Here is a 24,743-nt window from a genome sequence, read left to right as displayed (position 1 = left end):
TTACAAAGCAATAAGAATTACTGCTGATATGACATGTTGATGATACCTACCTCCCAGGATAACTAAGAAGATCAAATGATCATCTGCCATGAAAAGTGCTTTTATAAACTGAAATGTAATCCCACATCCAAATTATATAAAGAGATTCTTCTCAAAACGTTTCATCTTATGGGCTTCATAAACCTTTTAGACAGGTTCTTCTTCTTTCTTTCTTTTTTTTTTAATTGACACCATTTACAAAATTACTGCAACAAAATTTTCCTACAAAGAGTCTGTCAAAGGGGTGGATGGTATATAATCTACTTTTATGCAGAGATTATTATCCCCATTTTACAGCTGGTTACACTAAATCCCAGACAGATACATGACTGTTATGTGTTTGAGCTGGAACTAGCCTCCAATTTCTGCACAATCCAGGGCATTTCCAACATTTACTCACACCACCTCTTCCTACTCCAAACCACATGAGATGTAGAGAAGACCATGAAAAATAAACCTCAAGTGGATTTATGGCATGGTTATATAAATATGTCTCAAGTTAGGGCCTTATAAGTAAGTATTAGATAGTAGTTTTTTCCCTTACTATCTCTTTCCATAGACAAAGGAACCCTCCCTCTCATATCCTATATGCCAAAGGGAAGACCAACCTGTGGTCCACCACCATAATCAGCATTCTTTATTGTTTCTAATTCCAGCTTGGAAACAGAGGCCACGCTGTCCACAGGCAACATGGAAATAAGTGCTACTCGAATTTTAAGCTCAAGTATTTATTTGTAACTTAAAATGCTCACTTCATATTCTATGAGCATTCTGGCATATCATATTGTGAGAAAGGCACATGTAACTCTTTGTAAGTATTTTGTTATTTTCTGATCTCTTTGCATTAATCCTAGGATAAATATCAAATTCTCAAATAATTCCAGGATCCGTGGTCAAACACATCCAATGCTATATCAATGATTATGAAATTTGTTTCACCACTGTATTACATAGATCTCTACCTTCTCCAACAGAATGTATTTTACATGATACACTGTTGCTTGTGGACTCACAGTCCACACTATGAATGCCATTTAGAGATTATACTGGTGTATGAGGCTACTAGTTTCTATGCTATATTGGTTCAGACAGCAATACGATTTTGGAGGGCTCATATCTTTTGTTCTTATATTTTGTAAGTTTAATGTTCTTGTATCTTTTGTCTCCTTGCTTGTCAGTTGTCTCTTCTCTTGTTGCCTATCAATATCTCAGTCAAGTAGCAATATCTCTCTTTTATAGTTTAAGTATAAAAACTCTCTTTTATAGTTTTGCTGCATAACAAACTACCACAAAATTAAAGGCTACACACAACACAAATTCATTATCTCATGGTTCCTATGCATCAGGGGTCTGAGCATAGCTTAGCTGGGTCTTCTGCAAGGCTACAAAGTGCCAACCAGGGCTGGGTTCTCAGCTGGAGGCTCACTTGGGAAAGGGTTCACTTCAGAGCTTTTTAAGTTGTTAGAAGAATTCACTTCCTGTGTCTGTAAGACTCACGGTAGCTTGTCTCTTCAAATCCAACAGGAAGGAGAGCAAACCTCTCAAGTAAGTCTTTTAGCAAGATAGAGTCGTATGTAACATAATCACAGGAATGACATCCTATCACATTTGCCATATTCTGACCAACGGGTCAGAAGCAAGTCACTGGTCCTGCCCAAACTCAAGGGAAAGGAATTATATGAGGTCATAAACACCCAGGAGGTGGGGGTCATGGGGGCTACCCTAGAACCTGTCAGCCATAGCAATACCAGTTAATCCACTAGGAATCAAATGCAAAGTTAAAGTAACACAGCCATAATGAGAGGCCAGAAGGGCCTTTGTGAGTTAACTGTAACAACTTTTATGACTTCCATTTTAATTACTTTCTGAATCTTGAGCATGTTCTGGACACCCCGGCTATTCAATATGTGATTTTTACATATATGGATGAGTTCTCAAGCTGGAAATGGTGACTTTCAAGAAATACCACTGCTACCTCCTATATTCTTTCTTCTCAAGATAGGTTGTAAAAATACTGGCCGGTTCACTGTCATTATTACATGAAAACAGTTTGTTACTGAGTAGGCTGAGTCTGTTTCTGTCTGACTCCTGCTCAGTTACTAAAGACTGCCTAACCCCCACAGTAGGTCAGGGCCAGGCATTTGCTATGGTGAAAGTCCCATAACAGGAGGCCAAGTGAAAGTGAATGTCTTCCTTCTCCTGTGACTCCTGGAAAACAGGAAGGTTAGCCTCTGAAGTCTTGTGCTGTTCGACTGCCTATAGAATATTTTGTTATTGGTAATTTAAAAAAATCCATGTGAAAGTCCTCTGTAGAAAATACTTGAACAATCTTAGATTAACTTGAACAAAATTGCTAACACTTCCACTATACCCAGGAGTCTGGAACTTGTTTAAATTAGCTTTTTCCTCCAGGCTAAAAGGTCAGATCTTTGTACCTTCTTTTGTACCATGAAGTAGAGATCATTGGCATCATTTTTAGTGTGCATAACTATTTTTTTAGAGGGGGGAGGGGGGAGAGAGAAGAAGGGCAGAGGGAGAGGGAGAGAGAGAATCTTAAGCAGGCTCCACACCCAACACAAAGCCTGACATGGGGCTCAATCTCATGACCCTGAGATCATGACCTGAGCCAAAATCAAGTCAGACGCTCAACTGACTGAGCCACTCAGGCATCCCATGCAGAACTATTTTAAACCAAAGTTGTTATTAGACTTTAAACTCTTTTTGAGCAGTTATTCAGAGAACAAGAAACGTAGGTAGCAAGTAGAATGACCTTTAGAATTCGTTCAAAGAAAATCAAATGCCTGCCACTTCTGCCAGCATCCATTACATTGAGGAATTATTCATTGGATGATGAATAATCTCTCCCTGTTGTAGACACCCCTGGAAACACAAGGCAACAGGGCAAGTTTGTGACTAAATCCTATCTGAAAAACAGTATCTCTTATTTTAAATCACAATTAAATTGTTTTTTCCCACCTAGTCAAGGTATTTAATTAGCTTGTGCTGGTTACAACTATGTAAAATGTAATTCTATAGTGCAAATTCCAAATAATAGAAAGTTTCATAGTACAGGAGTCTTTAAAACTGTACCTGGAGCAATGAAATTATGCACAAAATCAACCAATCTGTAAATAAGGCAGGCTTATTCATTTTTGTATGGTTTACTGAGTGTTCCACATAAGTTATTGTGGTAGAATAAATATTTGAGATATTAATTGATTTTTCTTCATCTTCTCCACAAGATACAGGGTCACCATTAATCCCAAGTGAGAGATTATCAGACCAGGCTGGAGAACAAAGGTGTGGAATTACTGAGTTCTAAATTCAAATGCTGATGCTCAGGTTAAAAGTCAAATATTTGATAATAGATATGATTTAGCTTATTATTTTTTCCCCATGCACCCTTCCTCCAACTAACTCCATATGATGAGAACCTTCTATAGAAGCTAAGAAGGTAGAGTATGGAGAGAATTCAAGATAGACGTGCCTGGAAATTGTCTGCCCTTCTTGACCACCAAAAAGTCTCGCTTGGGAAAGAGGGTAGCGTGTACCCCCACTTTAATTTTTAAGCTTGGGGATCTTAGAAAAGACATTGCCCACTTTGTCTCAGTGGAAAGGGCATATCAGGCTTCAGAGAAAAGTCCTCATGCCACCCTGTGGCCAGAGTAGAAATGGTGATGGATCTAGGAATGAAAGAGACTCCAAACTCTCAGGTCCACACCCTCAATTCTGGTGTCCCTTAGATCTAGAGTAGCATCTAAAATACCCTATGGATTCCAGAGGGTCTCAGGGATTGTCAGAGAAAGAGGACATGATGGCCAAAATGTTCATCACTGATAATGCTTGGTGAGATGGGCAGGGCTGGGCAGTTCTCACAGTGAATTTGACAGATGAGGCTCCTTCTTGGAGGGTAGTTAGTAGCAAGGATCCAGAGCTCGATCAGCAATGGCAGGAGATCTAAGCTGCCTTTCCCTTCACCTCAAGTCTTCTTTTGAGTGGCCACAAACCTCATCTATGCCAAGAACAAGTAGGATGAGTAAGACCCTGAGTAAGGAGCCAGATTACAACCACACTCATTTCCCCTCTTTTCTGCGGTGGCCTGTGTATATGCTTCCCAGAGAATGGGGGTGAGGTGATGGGCACAGACAACAGAGACAATCCTGGACCCAAATCACTAACTTGTACTAAATTTACCTTCTACATCAGGACCTTCTAATGTAGTGGAGGGCAGTATAAAACACAAAATAAAATGAAATTTGATTACAAAAAGCAACCAAAGTCACTCTTTTGGAAACCTGAGTGTGTGACTGTCCCATTTATACCCACCACATCCACATTTTAGTAGGCAAAATTATAAATTCTGAAATACACATGTTCAAAAATAGTTTTCAAAATGTATAATAGTGGTTCTATTTCTTGGGAGATAATGGGTATTCACTAAGCTTTAAGAAGCCAGGTAAGATTCTTACTGTCTTCCCATTAAAACTATCCTTTCACTATATTTCTATTGAGATCACATGTCCCTATGTGTGATTTTGATATTGCAATTAAGAGATTTAGACAGGGATGATTGGGTGGCTCAGTTGGTTAAGGGTCTGTCTTTGGCTCAGGTCATGATCCCAGGGTCCTGGGATAGGGTCCTCTATCAGGCTCTCTGCTTAGCGGGGAGCCTGCTTCTCCCTCCGCCTGATGCTCCCCTTGCTTGTGTGCTGTCTCTCTCTCTCTCTCTGACAAATACATAAATAAAATCTTTTTAAAAAAGAGATCTGGACAATTTCTGTCCTAATGTTTGCCCTAACATAAAGTAAAATGGTGATGTAGAATCAGATATTCTATAAGTACACAAAAACATCCTATATCATAGGTATAAGGCAGCACCCATCTAAAGAGGAAACTCTGTCAAATTTAGACTTCTATAAATGTGTAAATTTCTCCAAGTTTGAGTATGTATTGCGTATCATGTACCCTGATTACATACAGAAGAGCTCCATGTACATACATTTTGAAGGAGAGTATTTCTGTTCCAAGGTAGGGACTGCCCAAGCTTTGAACTGCCTCAAAAATAAACTCTTCAGGTTTTCATACATTGTTTAGTTATAGAAATAAGAGTACAATAAACATCCAGACCCCAAATGGTCAGAAAACTGAAAACAACTTCGATTTTTTATAAAGCTGCTTTGCCTTTCAAAAGCAAGCCATACACTTACAAGGACCATATGGGATCATATGGAAGAAAAGAAAAATTAAAGAAATTTGTCTTATTGCATCACATTAGGTTTGACAAAGGAAATGTGTGCTTTAAATATCTAATTAAAAACAAGCCTGGTCTAGTAGGTCACCTTCTTCAGCTGTGTGTGTGCGTCTTGATAATTGACCTCATATTCCTAATTAGTTCAGGAGAGCACTGAATATGAAAATGCATGAAGCAGTCCTGAGACAGAAGATATCCCGTGCTAATTCATAAAATACCTTGGATAACTATAATCAAATTTAATTTTAAATATATATTATAAAAAATCACAAAATCCATAAAAGAAGGGGACTTCTCCCTTAAAATAGGAGGGATCACTTTTGATAGTAGGAGAAAGCCTTGAAGGGTTTTGTAGCAGTTAGGAGCATGAACCATGGAGCCAGACTATTGGATTTGAAACCAGGTTCTACTACGTACCACGGGTGTGACCTTGACAAGTTAGTTAACCAAGATGTGCCTCAGTTTTCCCATGAGGATTATCCTGATATTATCTGGAGTTTTCACCATTTTAATTATTGCATATATGACACATTTAGCCACTATCTGATAGACAAATGTTTGCTGTTGCCATACTCATCACTGTCACCATCACCACTAGCTGCTCCAAAGTTCAACCAGTTCTGCATGTCCCTTATACTCCAGCATCAGGTAGAAGGTACCAGTGTGGGGGCGGTTCCCCTTCTATCAAAGAGAACCACTGAGCCATGTTGGCATAGCCTTTGCTCTTTCTTTGGAGCTACCCTCCTTACACTCTGGGAAATAAAGATTTTTGCGTCTGTATCCATTCCTCTTAGACTGAAACTTTACAGGCCACAGAGTTGTTTTTTGTTTTTTGTTTTTGTTTTTTTAATTGAGATGTGATTCATATACCATGAAATCCACCCTTCTGAAGTAGACACTTCAGTGGCTCTTAGGATACTATACAACCATCACCACTAGCTAATTCCAGAACAATTTCATTATCCCCGCCCCAAATCTTGAAGCCACTGCGAAATGAATAAATTAGGGATTTAGTTCCATTATCATCCCACCTAGTGTATTGCTGTGGGAAAGTCCACTGGCTTCTCACTCCAAAATTTATTTTCCCTTCCTCCTTAAACTAGGTATATAGCCACCCAGTATGAAGACTGCATGACCCTGAATCCCCTGCCCCTAGGCAGGGCTATGTAGCTAAGTTCATGCCAGTGAGCTATTCAGAGGAAATAGGAAATAGCAGCTTCTGGAAAAGCCTTTGGGAGCCAGATGGTATATACCTTTTTCTCCATTAGCATCTTATTGTCTATTCCTTTCTCCATCTTATTGCCTGGAACATGAGTGGCTGGAGCTCTGGGAGCCATTTTTGGATCACAAGATGTCTTCAAGAATAGGAGGCAGAAGCTAAGATGATTTAGGAGAAAATGGAATGAGCCTGGGTCCCTAGCACCTTTGTTCATACTGGCCCTGAAATTTCTATCCTTGGAAAATTTCTTTCACATAGAAGAGAAACAAGTATCTATGCTTATACCACCATTTGGGGATATTCCAGTCACATGCAGTGGGTCATATATTAAATGACACGATCTTTTAGCCAAATTCCCATCGGTGGCATAAATTTTGAGTTGCCAAGAAGGTAAGGCACTTGAAAAGCTAAGACCATTTTTTCTGCCCTTAAGATTTCTATCAAATTGGAGTTCAGCACAGAACACCATCATTTCCAGCAATTTGTTTAACACAGCTTGGAAGCTATATTCTCCACACACTCACTCATTCATACGGTGAGGCTAATATGTAATACATGAAGATCGATTGTCTCTGTAGAAATCTGGAACACTAACCAGCAACGGTAATGGGTCATACTTTCAAACCAATCTACTTAAATTGTACTTTCAAACTGGAGGCAAGCAGCCATCTGAACATACATCCACTCAAAGCCATTAAAGAGCAATGGAGTGTGCAAAGCAATAACTCTACAAGGGAATCTAATTCAAACTAAAATAAAGTCCACCTGAAATTTAGTGTGTTCAGCAGCTCCTTTGAACCTGTTTCATATATAATCAAGTCCAACCCTTTAAAAAAAAAAAAAAAAGCAAAATAAATCAAGTGCTATTTCTGAAGACTTTCCTATTAAAAGGATGAGGTATTCTAAAATGATATTCATAACTACTCTGCCATTACCCTGATGACCTTCCCCCAAAACAAAAGCATTTCAACAGTTAGAATTAAAGTGTTGATAGTGTCAACTCCTAGAGAGTAAGGACTGCTTAACTCACCTTTATGTTCCCTGGTAGCACTAGACTAGTATGTTAAATAGAGCAGGTGCTCAGTAAATAGTTGTTGAGATGAATCTGTATTCTTTAAATGTGTATTACTTTCATCATTAAAGTGACAAATCAGTTTTGTGACCTTGAGAAAGTTACTTTTCTTTTTCATTTCTTCACCTGTTAGGAGGGGATAGCACTCTCTTCCGAAGATTAATGAGGTACGTATGCAAAGTGCTTTAGACGGCACCTGGTAGAGAAGGTGTAGACAATAAATGATGGTATTCTCATTATCGTTATTTTTATTATCATTATGTCATTATTATTATTACTCCGCTTTAGATTCTATTCTGTGTGCTGGGCAAACCAAGTATTGTAAAACATAGTCCTTGCTTAAAAGATTTGCAGGGCAGATGGTCTATACATATGAAAACATAAATGGAGATGCAAAGTTGGAGGGATGCTACAACCAATGGACAATATTCTTGGGATGGGATCCCAGAATTAACTCCTAGTCTGAATTTTCTGATTGCTTTGTGCCCCACTGCACCTCTAGCCAAACTTCCACTTGCCTTTCCCCTTCCCGCTGTCCCTCTACCATACTTTATCCACTGAGATTTCACGATTTTCTGCTTCTTTTCCTAGACTTGCACTAATATTCCCCTCTGGGCAGATCATTCCTGCAGATTAAGATCCTGACAATGGACTGTCCTGAGGCCTGAGCCAAGGACTCTCCACATCTGTGTAGGGTCCTCTGGTCAGCCTGAGATCGTGAATGCTGTAGGTATTTGGAGACACAAGCCCATCCTGAGAGCCAGTTTCCTGGAGCAAGTGAGACTTGAGTTGGGTTACTAAAGAAAGGTCTAGAGAAGAGGGGAAAAAGGACATACCAGGCAGAAGAGGCTCTATGAGCAAAGCACTGAGCTGATAGTTGCATATGGCAATGAAGTGTGGTCTCAGCAAGCTGCAGTGAAGAAAATCTTAAATGGATGTTGTCAGAAACAAGGTTAAAGTTAAGTAGGGAGCACACTAAGAGGTTTTGTCATTAAACTGTGTTTGAGGAACTCAACTTTCCTGAAACATATAATTGGCTTTGACATATAAGTACTCATTACGCGAAGGGCAGAGTGGAGCTTTTGAAATATTATGTTGGTAAAGGTACATGTAGAATGCACAGGCAGACCTTGGGTATTTGTGGACAACTGGGAAGGAAGATGAATCTATTATAGGTAGGAAGACCTGACTCTAGAAACACAAAACTGGTTCTGACATAAAAGATAATTGGAGTGGTAATCAAAAAAATCACCAAAAAACAACTGTAAGAATTTGAAAATATCACCAAAAAGCAACTGTAAGGAATTTGAAGTTTCCATTAAATATCTAATTTGAAACACAGTATTCTAGAGCAGCAAAGCTATCCAGAGTATATTTTATCTTAAAGGTCAGGAAAACGAGGTTCAGGAAGATATATGACTTGCCTCAAGTCTCAGAGCCATATGGAAATTAAGCCTCAACCCAACAACACAAACCTTCCTCAGTTTTTAGGCTTTGTAAGTGACACTTTTACATCAAAGCCCACATTTTTAGTTTTGGTAAAATAATTTAATTGCAGGTAAAGATCTTTTCACTTAGCAAAAGGTACATGGGTATATTTAAGTAATATAAATAAGAGATCTTTATTTTTTTTTTTAGTATTCCTTTTGCTCTTTGTCAATATCAAGTTGAAATCAAACTTAATAAAGTAACACAAAGGAAAACTAAAATGTGCTCCTTTCAAAACTTTTCATTGAGCAATAATGCTGTTATTTTTTAAGCCAAACGAAAACATGACCATGACCTTCTTCTTACTTAAAAGTTACTACTAACAAAGGTAAAATGGTATACAGAATTTTAAAATCAACATTTAGACATCATATCTATTCAATAATATCATGCAGTAAATAATGCCCTTTTAATGTTTTGCTTCAATTGGTCAACCCAATTATAATCTCAGTGTAAAGGCCCAAATTTCTACCTACTCTGCAATAGCACCTACTTAAAAAAAATCATGTCTATCCAATTACAAGATTATATAAACTCTGAGAGGATGCGCGGCATCAAAGGGTCATTTTGCCCCTGCCCACAACCCACAGTATTCTGTCATATTTTCTTAAATTCAAGTGACAGAATTTGGACTCTCAGTTACAAGATTCCATTAGGCTGTCCTCTGACTTCTCCGATTCTACTCAGCACCTCCCTATGCAGATGTCTGGTGCCAAGTGACCCTGTCCAGCTGCTGGCGGAGCCGGCCACTTCCCCCCTCTAGCTGCCTTCAACTACTGACGGACAGCACATCCACACACGAGTAGGTCATCAATGGTCTGGTAGAGACAGGCATTGGAACTCCTCCTACAGGCTGACGGTTTGAGCACTACCTTAGAAGCTGCTAAGGAACTCCTTTGAAAGTTGTCTTTTCATGAGATGAATTAGCTCTTTATATTAAGGAAGCAATAAATTATTCTTTGGTGCCCCAAGTGATTTTCTGAGAACCAATTTAAATCACAGTCCTTAGTTAGTTTATGCTTATTAGCGAAGTTCCAAAGTAAAGCAGCAAGGAGTCAGCTCCTCACATTTATAACTTTTACTTAAGATATTTGATATTCATTTCAAAGTACCCTAGCTTACTTTCGGATACCTGGAAGTGGAGACTATCTCAGGAATTTGAATGCTCTTTTAAAGGAACAACATTGGAGTGAATGAGGAAGAATTTATTTAATACTGACAAGTTTCTTTGGGAAGGATCTCACAGTGTGAGACCTGAAAATGTACTCGAACAGAGTCCTCAAATTCACACATATTACTTATATATTTCTAACTAAAGTTAAATTTTTTTAACAGAATTATGTTTTATTTGAGAGGTTGTTTGGTCTTAAAAATCTGCTTGCATGAGAGTTGGGATTTATAATGCTTCACATTTTATTACTTCCAGTGTCTTTTAGATAATTGATCTTGATATCTATTTGTTGTTTGGAGTAAATGACAGAATCCTAGCAAATGGTGGTTATCTCATAAACAACAGATAGGAACTGTATAAGCTGTAAGGAAATTAGAAACTGAAAAAGAAAAAAAAACTTTCCCCCCAAGGATAATGGTTTTTTTCAGTTAATTCCAAAGGTCAAGTGTAAAGAAGTAGTCCCTCTTCTTAAATACTGAGATTCATCATCCTGACATTATTTACTAGAGTTGCAGTTCATGAACTGATAGGAGGTCCCATGATCTTGTATTCTGTTGTCATACATTTAACTACTCCTTAATTATACTGTAAGGCAAAAATGTGAATGGTGTATATGTTAAATGAGCTTTGTCACATTATGTTTCAATGACTTGCCAGTTCAACCACTACTAATAAAAACAGGATTCATTTTGTGCTGATTTTTGCCAGACATTATCCTGAAGGTTTTATTATGCATGTATTTAAAAATATTCCAGTCATAAAAAGTGCAGGGAATAATAAACTTTTTTGCAACCACTAGCCATTTAAACATACACTAATATCTTATCATGTTCTTTTTTGAAAAATAAAATATTATAGATATGGTTAAAGTGTACCACGCACATGCTCCCAACCTGATCCCCTTCTTTTCTCCCTATGCAGAGAGTACCCAACATTACAAAGTTGGAGCAAATTTTTCCCACCCTTGTTTTTATACATAATCATTTTCTCTAAACATTATCTAATAAATATTTATGTGATACTAAAATTAATATAAATTGTATATTATAAAGGAGTATCATTTCCCCTCAACATTATATTTTTGATTGACCCAATGCACATAGATCTCGTTATTTATTTTAACTGCTTCTATAGTGTTTTATTTTATGAATAAACCACAAGTAGTTCATCCATTTACCTTCTAATGAATATTTAAGGTTTTCTTTCAATTTTAGGCTATAACATTCAATACTTCCTTGAACATCTGTGTAAGTGTTTCTCTAGGGTAGATTTCTAAAGTGAAATTGGTGGGATTTAGAATATGCATATGCTCAAGTTGCTCTTTAAAGTGGCTCTATGGATTCGTACTCCAACAGCAATATAGAAGTGTTTCTTACTACTTTCTTCCTTGCTGATACTGCCTTTGTCAGTTCTTTTCATTTTTTGCCAATATGATAGGCATCAAATGCTGTATTTTTGTTGTTTTAATTTGTAAATCCCTGATGACTAGTAACATTGAAAATAGATCTTTAATGAGTATTAACATGCCATTAATAAACTGTTCATCTTTGAGTCATTCACTGATATTCCATTCAGGTTTTTCTTTTTCAGACTTTTGTTCTTATAGTTTTTTTTTTTAAGACTTTATTTATTTATTTGAGAGAGAGAGAGCATAAGCAGGGGGAGCAGGCAGAGGGAGAGGGAGAAGCAGGCTTCCCACTGAGCAGGGAGCCCTATGTGGGACTCGATCCCAGGACCCTGGGATCATGACCTGAGCCTAAGGCAGACGCTTAACCGACTGAGCAACCCAGGTGCCCCTGTTCTTATAGTTTTATTACAATTATGAGTGGTATCTTTCAAAAATTACATTTCCAATTGGTCATTACTACTGCTAAATGGAGCTATTATTGCCTATCTTAAGTTGTTCTGAGAAATTTGTATAAACTCCTTAAAGTGCTTGAGGCATATGTGGCCTTCCCCAAGCTTCCTCTGCCTTCACAGAAATACAGAAATGATGTAGAGTACTAGTTTAGAATACCAAACAATAACCAGAAAATGTGAAGTTATATAAAATATTCATATGCTGAAGTTAAAGTATTTTTTTTTCAATAGTTCATGACCGGTAGAGTCAGGATGCATTAGATAAGTCTTGCAAACGTAGGCAAATAAAATATTTAAAACCCTCACAGGGTGACATATTATATATACTTTGTAGGGTGTTCTGATTTTTTCTCGGTGATCTCATATTATATAACTTGAAGTAGCAAATGTACTAGAAACCAAATCTAGTCTTCCTGTCTCAGTATATTTTCCCACAGGATAGCCAATTCAAGTTACACCTATAAGCGTGCTGCAAAAATTACAGATTGAATTGGAACGCACTTCCACTTTTAAAATACCTGGCTCCTTCAATATCACGGCACATTTCTTCCCCGTGTAAAATCAGGTAAGAAAAAACGCACTGGTCACTAATCAATAAGGCTTTATGAAGCTGTGTGCCACTTTGAGTGTGTGTGTTTGCAATTAAAAGTTAATTCCTGCTTCTCCTTATTCCACAAACATTGAGGGGGGGACAGATAGATCCAACTGCAGTTTTGGGAAAAGACAACTCTGTCTAGAGGGTGCAGAATCAGTGCAGGTAGGAAGATGCTAGTGAGAGGTCAACAAAGTGAGTCATTGCTCATGTTCAGTAACTTAAATGCTCTTGACACATGGCTATTTCCTTGTGTTTTAAGTCCACTAAATACTCAAAAAATAGTAGCCGGACATTGCTGCTATAAACATTGGGGTGCACGTACCGCTATGACCTCACTAATATGAGGAATTCTTAATCTCAGGAAACAAACTGAGGGTTGCTGGAGTGGTGGGGGGTGGGAGGGATGGGGTGGCTGGGTGATAGACATGGCGGAGGGTATGTGCTATGGTGAGCGCTGTGAATTGTGCAAGACTGTTGAATCACAGACCTGTACCTCTGAAACAAATAATACATTATATGTTAAAAAAAAAAAAAAAAGAAGAAGAAGAAGAAGAAGATAGCAGGAGGGGAGGAATGAAGGGGGGGAATCGGAGGGGGGAGGAACCATGAGAGACTATGGACTCTGAGAAACAAACTGAGGGTTCTGGAGGGGAGGAGGGTGGGGGGATCGGTTAGCCTGGTGATGGGTATTAAAGAGGGCACGTTCTGCATGGAGCAGTGGGTGTTATACACAAACAATGAATCATGGAACACTACATCAAAAACTAATGATGTAATGTATGGTGATTAACATAACAATAAAAAATTTTAAAAAATTAAAAAAAATAGTAGGGGTTAGAAGTACAATTAAGCAAATTAAGTTATTATCTTCAGATGTTAGCAGTTAAATCCCACTGTTTCCTCTTCCTTGGCAGGTTGGGGAGGAGGTTGGTGAACACCTTGAGAACATATGGAACTGGTTATATTCCATTTCATGTGTTTATGTGTTGGTTGAACTCATTTTTCAGTTCATAGAAATAATACTTGTCCCCACCAGTTCCCCTACCCCAATCGAGGAAGAAAAAAAAAATTTACTTTAAAGCAGAACCATTTTTAATCAATTGCATTTTTTATTTCAGTTGAGCTTCAGAGAATTACTGACTTGACCTTAAAAACAAACTCCCTTTTCACACTTGATTATTAAAAAATAGGCCTTTTTGAGGATCCCCTCCTGACAGCTCTCCTCTATTTTCCCAGTCATTAAAGGAACACTCTACCCTCGATTGAAATAACTTATGATTTATTTTATAATAAATTATTATTAAATAAGAAATTACTTAATGACTTTCATTTTCTATGACGGTAAAAGAGTGGCTTAAATAACTGCCTTGTGAACCACAAAGCTACAAGCAGATGAGGTTTGCACTAAATTACATACTGAAGGAAATCTCATTTTGTAGTGAATTTCATGTTAATTATCATCCTAATTTTGTATCCAGCTGACAACCAAAGCCAACATGACCTGTTTCTCGACTATTCCAATAATGAGTAACAGATTTTGACAAACATCCTATTTCTGCAAACAATGCAAATCACCTACATGCAGAGTTTCAGACAAGGATTAGAAGTTTAGTGGCCCTGCTGTAGATTGTAGACAAATGGCTCATTTACACTGCTTTTCGAAGTGTGGGTAGTGGAATTACCCCTCGGAGAGAAAGCTAACTAGAAAGTTTTCCTAATGCAATGTAAAAGGCAATTTGTGCCAAAAGGCCTTAGTTGAGGAAGTGTCACTTTAAGGTCAAAAATGACCAAAATAAGCTTTTAGGCAAAAGAGTTCCACAAATCAGTTAAGTCAGGCTGTTCTGGTTTTCAAAAATTATTTGAAAGAATAAAGAAAGGGCATGGGAGAAGAAAAATTAAAGACTTAAAATGAGGATAGCAATAATTTTACGCAACAGTGTGACAAGGTGTTTCTTATACTTAATGCCACTTCTGTCCAAAATGTTAAACATATTGGGGATAAATTTGTTACTTCCACAACTATAAATTTTCAATCTCCCTGCATTCATATTCTTTATTATAAACCTATATACTGGCTTGAAAGAGCATCATGGAAGATAATCCCAAATGTTCTTTCATCACCTCATTAAAAACTGAAGTCATTCATGCCATTTTAACAAGAATACTTTGCATTTAGAAGGATTTTCACATTTATTTTTTTTTAAGATTTTATTTCTTACTTATTTTAGAGATAATGAGAGAGAGAGAGAGAGCAGGGGGAGGGGACAAACAGATTCCATACTGAGCACAGAGCCTGACTCAGGGCTCGATCCCAGGACCCTGAGATCATGACCTGAATTGAAATCAAGAGTTGGACAATTAACCAACTGAGCCACCCAGGCGCCCCGGATTTTCACATTTATAAGGCCCTTTTCATGCATAGCCTGTGATGGAAGTCTCACCATGTTTTCAATATAAAAATGCTAACAACAGGGCAATAGAGAATAGTCATGGTGGGTTTTCTCCATCAACACTTAACACAACTGGGCATTCATCACATGCAAGTGCAGGGGTGGGTTCTAGGGAGGTGAGTGTGAGCATGAATCCCGATCTCAAGGAGCAGAGCTGCTAATCCGGTAGGAGCAGTGAAATATGAGCATGACTGTCATTGGGCTACTAAGGAAGACTTACTTGTAAGCAGATAGAATTGGACAAACAGATAATGGCTCAACCATTTTTTCTCTCACCTACTTGCCTTCGTGAAGTGGTTTTTGTGACCTATACCAGGAAGTCTTCTCATCGATGATTCTCCCATTCTGCCTTAGAGCCTCCGCATGATGTAGTAGAATCTCATACATGGGGGCCACAAAAGGAGTTTCAGTGTTCTGGCTATTGATACAAGTAACAATTCATGTTTGAACTCTTCCCCTTAGACAAACACAGAGAGTGTGGTGATTCATCTTTTAATGCCTATTTAGAACATAAAGTTACACTTTAAAAGTTTTATATCCTGGGTGCCTGGGTGGTTCAGTTGGTTAAGCGACTGCCTTCGGCTCAGGTCATGATCCTGGAGTCCCAAGATCGAGTCCTGCATCAGGCAGGGAGTCTGCTTCTCCCTCTGACCCTCCTCCCTCTCATGCTCTCTGTCTCTCATTCTCTCTCTCTCAAATAAATAAATAAAATCTTAAAAAAAAAAAAAGTTTTATATCCTATGAGCCAAAAGAAGTCCTCAGATAGAGAGACATACCTTCCAAAGAAACTGTTAGAATTTCACAAATTTATTAGGAAACTGGATTAGCTTCTGGTATTCAGGAAGCTTTGATCTTTTCTCTTCCCTCCCATTTTCTTGTACAACCCCAGTTCTGACTTTTTGTGCTGGTAGGTAATTCTTCTTTCAGGTTAAATCTTCTACCCTCTCAATTACTTATGACCTCAGTGGGTTTGAGAAAACTCCACAGCATGAACAGCTTTCATTATGATGTAAATCAATGTAATAGTATGTAACAATAATGTTCGTGACACCCCTCAGAGCTTGCCAAGTGACAAAAATTGTTTTTAGTGGCACCACTATGACAATTCCATTATGTTCATAATTAGTTCATATTATTCAATTTCCTTTATGGTGTAAATTATGTAATAATTAGACTTGCTTATAAGGTTTGCATATGGTATCCATGTAGCAGTACTTACCAGGGCTTTTCATAAACCAAATCCAAAGTGAGCTAACATATTTCAGATTTTGCATAACATCAAGTGGGACAAAATTAAAATATAATTACAAGATAATGTTCTGAGAGAGAAGTAATAAAACTTAGGTGGCAATGTGTGTGTACCCTAGTAGATCATACAAAATAAGCCTTGAGCAAACAATAAAAGTTTAAAAGGCAGGCTCTGCATTTTCTGAGTTTACTGAAAAATATATATATATACGTGTGTGTGTGTGTGTGTGTGTGTGTGTATAAACCTTATGAAAATTAATTATAGTACCCTTGGGAACCTTTACCACAGTTCTTGCCCATGCTGGGGCACAAGCTTTGAGAAGAATGTGAACGTCTGTCACAGAGAAGATGGAAATGACAGAAACAGTAAGCGGTGGCCGACAGTGGCCACCAAGAAAACTGATTATTCAGTACCTAGAAGAGAAGTTTATGAGATAAATGTGCCCAAAACACCCTCTTGAGAGAGACTGTAGGAGGCAGGGTAGAGGAGGTAGAAAGAAAGCCACTTGTGTGTTTGCTTTGGACATGTTCAAAGTCATTCTTTTTTTTTTTTTTTTTTAAGATTGATTTATTTATTTGTCAGAGAGAGAGGGGGAGAGCGCACAAGCAGGGGGAGCAGCAGGCAGAGGGAGAAGTAGTCTCCCTGCGAGCAAGGAGTCCGATGTGGGATTCGATCCCAGGACCCTGGGATCATGACCTGAGCCAAAGGCAGATGCTCAACCAACTGAGCCACCCAGGTGCCCCTCTAAGTCATTATTTTCTGAGTGCACAAGAAATCCACTGGGCTCATCTAATTCCAGTGTGAGCACTTCGGAGCAGAAGGTCACCACCATGAAGAGCTACACCTAAAACTTTCAAAACTTTCAGAAGTTATCTGCCCAATTCTCACCATAAAGTACAGATGACAAATTACAGCTTGATTTGCAAGTAGAGAGGACCCTGACTCTTGACATCGCCAGTCAGCTATGCTACTTGTTTTCATTTCAGAGCTCATTTTGGAGACTTCCAATTTTTTGTTTTTTTCAAAACCACCACCAGAGAAACAAACTTTCATAAAATAAATATGACTAACACTTTGAAGTAAAAATATCCACAAAGAAACCAGTATGGGAAGATGGCGGAATTTCCATTGACTCATAAAACAGTTTACATATAAATCTCCTTTTTTCTTCTTCACTCATTTAAATTATTACCATTTCTTGTTCAGACTCGCTGGCAAAACATCAGTGATTTTCATGTGAGTCTTTCACATGCTGCCCCAAACAAACTTTAACGCTTGAGTAAAAGGTTTGCAGCTGGCCAGACCCAGGAGAGGGTAGAAAGGTGCCCCACACAGTCTGTCCACTGCACTATCACTTTGCTTCCCTCTCGTCACGGATATGAGAAAATACCCTTCAAACCTCTTCACATTTGCTACAACCAACCACCACCGCAAGTCAGAATTGGCAAATGAACTTCAGTGTTTCCAAGAATAAATAAAAGAGACACTCTACCGGGTCTTCAGTTTTGTGACTATTCAAGAGGTCAGACAGGAAATCTTCATGAAAGCTCTCTCTCCGAATTAGCGTAAATTCCCTCAGGAAAACAGCCCCTTGGCTTTGGTCTCCGCATACCTAGGGAGATAAGATAGCCAATTAAGCCTTCAGACAGAGCCTGGAGGGAGGGGACACTGAGGAATTAATGTCTCTGAGTTGAAGAAACTTCTTGGATGCATTTCAAGTCCGATTAGAGCAATCAAAAACAACGCAGGCAAATACATATTAATGCGAGAACCACTAGAATATTCTGGCATGTGGCTCCTTGGATAGATGCCAGGAAAGTCCACTACTAAGTTGGCAGCTCTTAATTGATTGGTGTACGATGCTGAATTCGGAGACTGTAAGTTATCTTTGAGGCCAGGTCAAGCATAGATTTATTCTATTGGGCTATCCCTATGTATGCGCCACCCAGGTATCTTGGACCTACAGGGATCAATCCCTATTTCCATGGGTCTGAGCATCTAGGTGGATTCTGATGTCCTGTTAAATATCTACCAGATAAGGAGAAGCTGGCCTGAACCCATAACTGACTTCCTGAGTTATTCAAGTACTTAAGAACCAGATGCACTTTAGCTACTCTGAAGGGAGGTATTGGAGAACTTTTATCTAGAGCTTATCACATACCAGGTTCTTTACACATGTTATCTTGCACCAGCCCCAGGAGGTGTCTGTTATTAGCCACACTTTACAAATTAGGAACTGGAGGCAACAGGGTTTCAGGAATTTGGCAAGTTAGTAAAGTGTTGAAATGAGGACTCAAATACAGGTCTGACTCTAAAACCCCTTTCTTTTCATTATCACATTGTGCTACTGAGCTACTCAAACCTCTGGCAGAGGACTCATTGTTGAGTGACTCCTATAAATGCAAGGGGCAGTGAATTCACTCAGGCTTCCCACTACCTCTCTGAACCTCATTTTACGCATGGTAAGACAGGAATGGTATCAGGGTGATTGAGTTGCTGAGAAGACAGGAGCTAATACATGTAAAGTACTTAGTACAGTGACTGACCTAGAGGAAGCATTCAACAAAGAACAGCCATAGTTATTATCAAAAGCACATTCTGCTCAAGGAACAATTAAAAATTTAAGCTTTTAGCATACATGAAATTCTTTGACCATATTTATAATGTCTGTGATGGATACAGTATTGGGTTGGGTATTGTATTATCTTCATATTAATTTAACATTTAATTTTTTTTTAAGATTTTATTCATTTATTTGAGAGAGAGAGAGAGCATGAGAAGGGGGGAGGGTCAGAGGGAGAAGCAGACTCCCCCCTGAGCTGGGAGCCCGACGTGGGACTCGATCCTGTGACTCCAGGATCATGACCTGAGCCAAAGGCAGTCACTTAACCAACTGAGCCAACCAGGCGCCCAACATTTAATTTTTATACATTTTCAATTGTATACCTTTTTATGGTATCAGTAATATCATTAGGAATACGAGGGGGTTCATATTATTAATTTATGCCTTCTTCAATGTCTGTAGTAATTCATAATAAATTCAAATAATTTTAATCCCTAAACCCTTTGGGAAGGAATAGAATTTCCTGTAATTTATATGTAAATGGCTTCTGTTACATAGCATAGTCAGTATCATTGGGGTAGACAGAATTTGGGCCCCTTTACTCCCTAGTATCCTATCTGTGATTATATTGCTTAACATGGCAAAGGGACTTTGCAGATGTAATTAAGTTTACTTTTTAGCTGACTTCAAAATAGGGTTAGTATCCTGGATTATCCAAGTGGGCCCAATGTAATCATAGGAGGCCTTAAAAACAGAACGTTCTCTGGGCTGAGGGCAAGAGAGAATGTCAAAAAGATTCAAAGTGTTAACAAGGACGTGACCTGCCATTTTTGGCTTGAAGATCAAGGCGGGGGGGGGGTGGGGGGAGGGGGGCACATGGGAAGCATGAGAGGAAAATATATTCTGCCAACAATGGAGAGCTTGGAAAAGGACCTTTGCCCTAGAGGAGAACTACATCTTTGGCCAATACTTTGATTTTAGCCCAGTGAGACTCTGACTGGAGAATCCAGCCATGCCTGCCAGACTTCTGACGTATAGAAATTGTGAGATAATACTTATGTATTGTTTTCAGCCATTAAATCTGTGGTAATTTGTTATGGCAGCAATCGAAAATTGATATAATCATCAAGAGGCAGGGTCGATGAGAGGTTATCTTGTTTCTTTGCCTACACCGTTTCGTAAGAATTAGCCAGTACTGAATAAGCAGAGGTAGAATTGCAGACTAATTCTTGGAAATGTATCCTTCTGGGTAACCTAACTTATTCCTGTTACACTTAAAATTAAATTTCTCGTTTCTTTTCTCATCAGGGTCAATCATTCCTTGAGTCTGTAGTTACATACACTTCAAAACCTGTCTTGACCCTGTATCTTCCCTGATCAGAAGCTTTCAGGGATTCTCCACTTCCTGTTGGGCGCATTCCAAATTCGTGGGCCCTGTGTTCAGGACTGCTCACAGCTCTTCAAGTTCCAGACAAAGAATAGCCACATTTGTGCAGCTTTTTCTCAAAAAGATCAGAACCTGAGTTTAAAGTGACCTAGAATTGATGTGTTTTCATGTCACTGTTTGCAAAAGGACTAAAGTATGCTGATCACTACTAAAGTTCACATTTCATTAATCATTTCTCCAACAATCCGAGGCTATTTTGAATTCTAACTCCGTTATTCAAAATGGTGGCCACCTTGTCATGCAATGTCATAGTCTTTAAAAGCTAAAATCTGAAGAGACTAATCAACTTATGTGCATTTTCTTTGGGAGAAGTTTTGTGCCTATGAAAAACATGTTTCTTTTGTTAAACTGATAAAGAGACAAAAATGAGTCAAATATCCTCCAAAATAGAGAGCAAGATGTCAAATATAAAGCCTGAAAATGCAATGCTACAAAAAGGAAGGATGATCAGCAAACACTTAGTCCACTTGGTTTATGCTTTAATTCTCAATCATAGCTGTGTATTTGTTTTAGAAAGCATTTCTGCCTGTTAGTATTTCCCAAGAATGTTGACATTTATAAAACTCACAATTCTTACCAAGATGTTCAATTTCCCCAATACTTTTATGTGATACTAAGGCAGAAGGTCTTAATTAAACTAAAATTCAATTTAATATTGAGAATAGATAAGAACATACAAGTTAGATGAATGTAATTATGACACTTTCTCCCTATAGATATCGTGTGCATATCTGTTTCTAATTTAATATCTATTCATGAACACTATTACTAATTAGGCAATTTAAAGTACTCAAATTAATTTGATCATTATTAAATTAGTTTTGAATACCTGTATCTATCAAACCATGGATAATAATTATTATATTCTGTGTGTTTTAGAAATACTGTTACAATGAAGGAGATGTACAAATATATAAAGATACATAAATATGTAAATCTTAGACTTCTATTTCAAACTGGTTTTCAAAATGATTATTTAAACTCCAAATGAGTATCTTTTGCTCATTTTTTTTTCATTCATTCATATGTACACATATTTACTCAAGTACTATCAAGTGCCAGGAGCTTTATTATAGGACATATTTCTTCCTTTCAGGGCACTATCCTTCTAATGAGTACATGGATGTGACAGAGTCTACTAGATGCTCACCAAAGCTACCATCTTTTCATCATCACTGATACACCTAAAGCACATTTCCTAGCCTCCTTTGCAGTGAAGGTGGCCAAGACTGAGTTTTAGCTGGTAGAAGTGATTGGTGATATATGAGGCCTGGTCATAAAAATCTCCCACATTCCTTCCTCCATGCTCTGTTGCCCTCAGCTCTGCCTGGAATGGAGACAGCCTCAGGGAAATCTTGATGTCAATTGCTAAAGGTGTCAGAGGTTCCCTGGCTCCCTGACTGATTGTATGCAGGAAGACCTTCCCAGGACCTGCTCGCTTACCTCATATTGTAACATGATCAAGAAGTAACAGTCTACTGGGTTGGGAGGTGCCCATGTTAGAGACTATTTGTTACTATGGCTAACCTGCTCTAATTAATATAATGAAAAAATTTTAGGTAAGCACAGGATGCCAGGAGAATACAGAGCAAGGGTGATTACCTCTCCCAAGAAGGATTATGAAAGACTTTAAAGCAGGGCTAAAGGAAGATTGGGGATTTACTAGCCTGACAAGGGGAATGGGAGTGGGGAAGGGGCGGTTCTTGTTCCAGAAAGAGGGAAGAGCCTGGGGAAAGGCATTAAGGCTTGAGATACCTTGTTTGTGTTTTATGTTAATCTAGCATGGCAAGAGTATGGGGTCTAGATTCAGTATACTGAATACTGTGCAGGGGCCAGATTATGAATCATGCTCACTGAAAGACGGAAGCAGCCAGTCTTGCTTGAGCTTATGAGTTTGGAAGTGCGTTCTGGTAGTCTTGAGAAGGTAAGACTGGAGATGAAGTGATTAGTTTCCCATCACTGCAATTACTCTGATGAGAACTCATGAAGACATGAGGGGCTGGGAGGAAAGGAAAGGGCCAGAAAATTTTGTGGCCAGCTGAATGCAAGTGATAAGTCTCAGGTTATATCTATATTTTCTGCCTGGATTTGAGCATAAGAGCAGAGTGGATAGTAGCCCTTACAACAAAGAGGAAGTACATCAGGAGGAGCAGTTATGTGAGTTAGATGCGAAGTTTCATTCCAGAAAAGTGGAGCCTGAGGGGCCTTTGGCCAAGGAAGCTGAGCTTTGTGCACTGGAAGGAGACTGGTCCGGAGATGATACATAAGTGTTGGCATCATGTGGGGAGTAGGTGATACTTTGGCATGAATGAGCTTGCCAAGGGAAAATATGGCGAATGCAAAGGTATGAGCGCTGAGATAAGAACCGTCTGGGGAGAACCGACACCTAACATGCAACATGGATCCATCTCTAATGGTCTAGTTATGCCGACAGAAATTATTAACAAGGACAATCCAAACATACTGCATTTCATCATTTTTAGGCATTCTTCTATTGGTTTTCCATGAAAATACATTCATGACATTACATTCAACTTATTACAATTAGTTTCTTAAGAACATCCTATGGTTCTTTGGGCTATCAATCCCCAGCTCCTGAATTCAACTAAATGTTGACGGAAACTTGAAAATTTCCAGGATAACTCACTTTTTAAAAATTCTATTTCCCATGGTTAGACCAGATCTCCTGAGTTTTGGTTTGGAAAATACAGTTACTTTACACCTGATATGTCAAAACTCCCCTTGCAGTTATCAGGTAGTTAGCATATTATAAAAAATGCATCAAAACTGGCACCCCATTATGTTTTAGATTCAGTGCTGTTACTTTTGCAGCTAGAAAACAGACATGTGAGAAGTGGAGGAATTTTACACATGGCCAGTGGTCATGTTAGGATTAGGAATCAGAGACAGTGTCTCTAAAAAACTCAAGTCTCTGCTGGAGTCAAATCTGGCTATTCACCTACAGGAATAGGACAAGAAACAAGTAATCATGACTGAGTCACCTATCTGTTTCTGCAGGATTTCTAGACTCCTGCGGACTGCTCCTCAGGAAGCACAAAGACTGACATGTGCTAGAATTTGTACCCTGTGATGAAGATTGCTTCTCCAATTACAGTCTCATTTCCTGCTTTAAACATTGACTCCTCTTTCTGATCATTGGCACACCAGAGTACTCCTTAGAGAACCCAGGAATGTAGAAATACCAGCTCCCAGAATAGAGTCTCATTAGATCCAGGAAGGAATGGAAGCAATTTATTGTTGTGGTTTACGTTCTCTCGAAGGCGGCTGAGCGATCAAACATAAAGAGAGTTTAGGGAGGGACGTAGGTAAATACAGGAAACAAGGGAGGCTTTCAAGTAACTCTCTATTCTCTACCCCCTGAGAGGGAAAAGGAGGTAAAGATAGTTTAAAACGAAAAACCAAAGTCACTGAATAATAACAAAAGGTTTTGCATTTGGCTTTAGGATACAGTCAGAAACTCAAACTATGTCTACTTTTGTCTTCTACTTCACGCTCACTCCTATCATAACCTGGCACCAAACATTCCCCTGCTTGACCTGACTCTCGGTGGCTCCAGAGAATACTGGTTAGTATTCGGACTCAACAGTTGTCAACTGTCCGCTCACAATTAACGTGGCTGATGGAAGAAAAGATAATAATCTCCCCCTCAGAATGTCCTACTTCTTACAAGTTTGCTCTCTGGGTTGTGACTAGAATTTGGAAGGTTAAAACACAGAGCAACTGGTTCACATTTTGGAATCTCCACCATCATTAAGGAAGAGCCGAAATTTCTATAGAAATTGCAATGTTGATGGTAGGAGTGGATTATGGCCAGAGCTTTGAAGCAGCTATAATGTTCTTACAACTCTGGGGGAGGCATCCATTGACTTCCAGGCTGGGAAAAAGGGATGTGGAAATAAAAGAAGTTTAAACATACAAAGATGCCCTCAAATTATTAGGTTACCATTCTTCTTTCTTCATTTAGTTTTTCTGTGAAAACTGAAATGTAGCCAAGTTCATGTCCTATGGGTTGGACTTATGTTTCAATACTACTTACAAAGTATAGCCCTGAAAACCACACTGTTACATTTTTTTTCTACCAAAAGGATTTTGTGACATCTATTTATGCCCATATTTTGGTTCGTAGTTTACTAAGAATTAAGATAGTGAAGCTGAAAATTCTCATTAGATTAGAATAATCATCTAAACAACTTAGGGAACTAGCTCCTGTGTTGTCTGAATACACACCTATATTTAAATGCCAATGGACAGTGAAATGATTGGTGCCAGGTTTATGAGTTTTTGGCACAAGGGGGACACTTAAATGCTTATTGAATTA

The 24,743-nt window shown here is 38.5% G+C and overlaps 1 protein-coding gene across 1 annotated transcript in view; it reads right to left on the bottom strand.

Annotated features, from left to right (window-relative positions):
* ADAMTSL1 (ADAMTS like 1) overlaps positions 1-24,743 on the bottom strand; it is a 904,085-nt gene that overhangs the window by 640,729 nt on the left and 238,613 nt on the right. The window contains exon 2 of the mRNA XM_078061266.1: positions 17,887-18,006. Coding sequence (XP_077917392.1) covers positions 17,887-18,006 — 120 coding nt within the window. The remainder of the gene's footprint in view (positions 1-17,886; positions 18,007-24,743) is intronic.

This window comes from Halichoerus grypus, chromosome 14, assembly GCF_964656455.1.
Source record: "Halichoerus grypus chromosome 14, mHalGry1.hap1.1, whole genome shotgun sequence".
Lineage (NCBI taxonomy): Eukaryota > Metazoa > Chordata > Mammalia > Carnivora > Phocidae > Halichoerus > Halichoerus grypus.
This window is presented reverse-complemented; position numbering and strand designations above follow the sequence as displayed.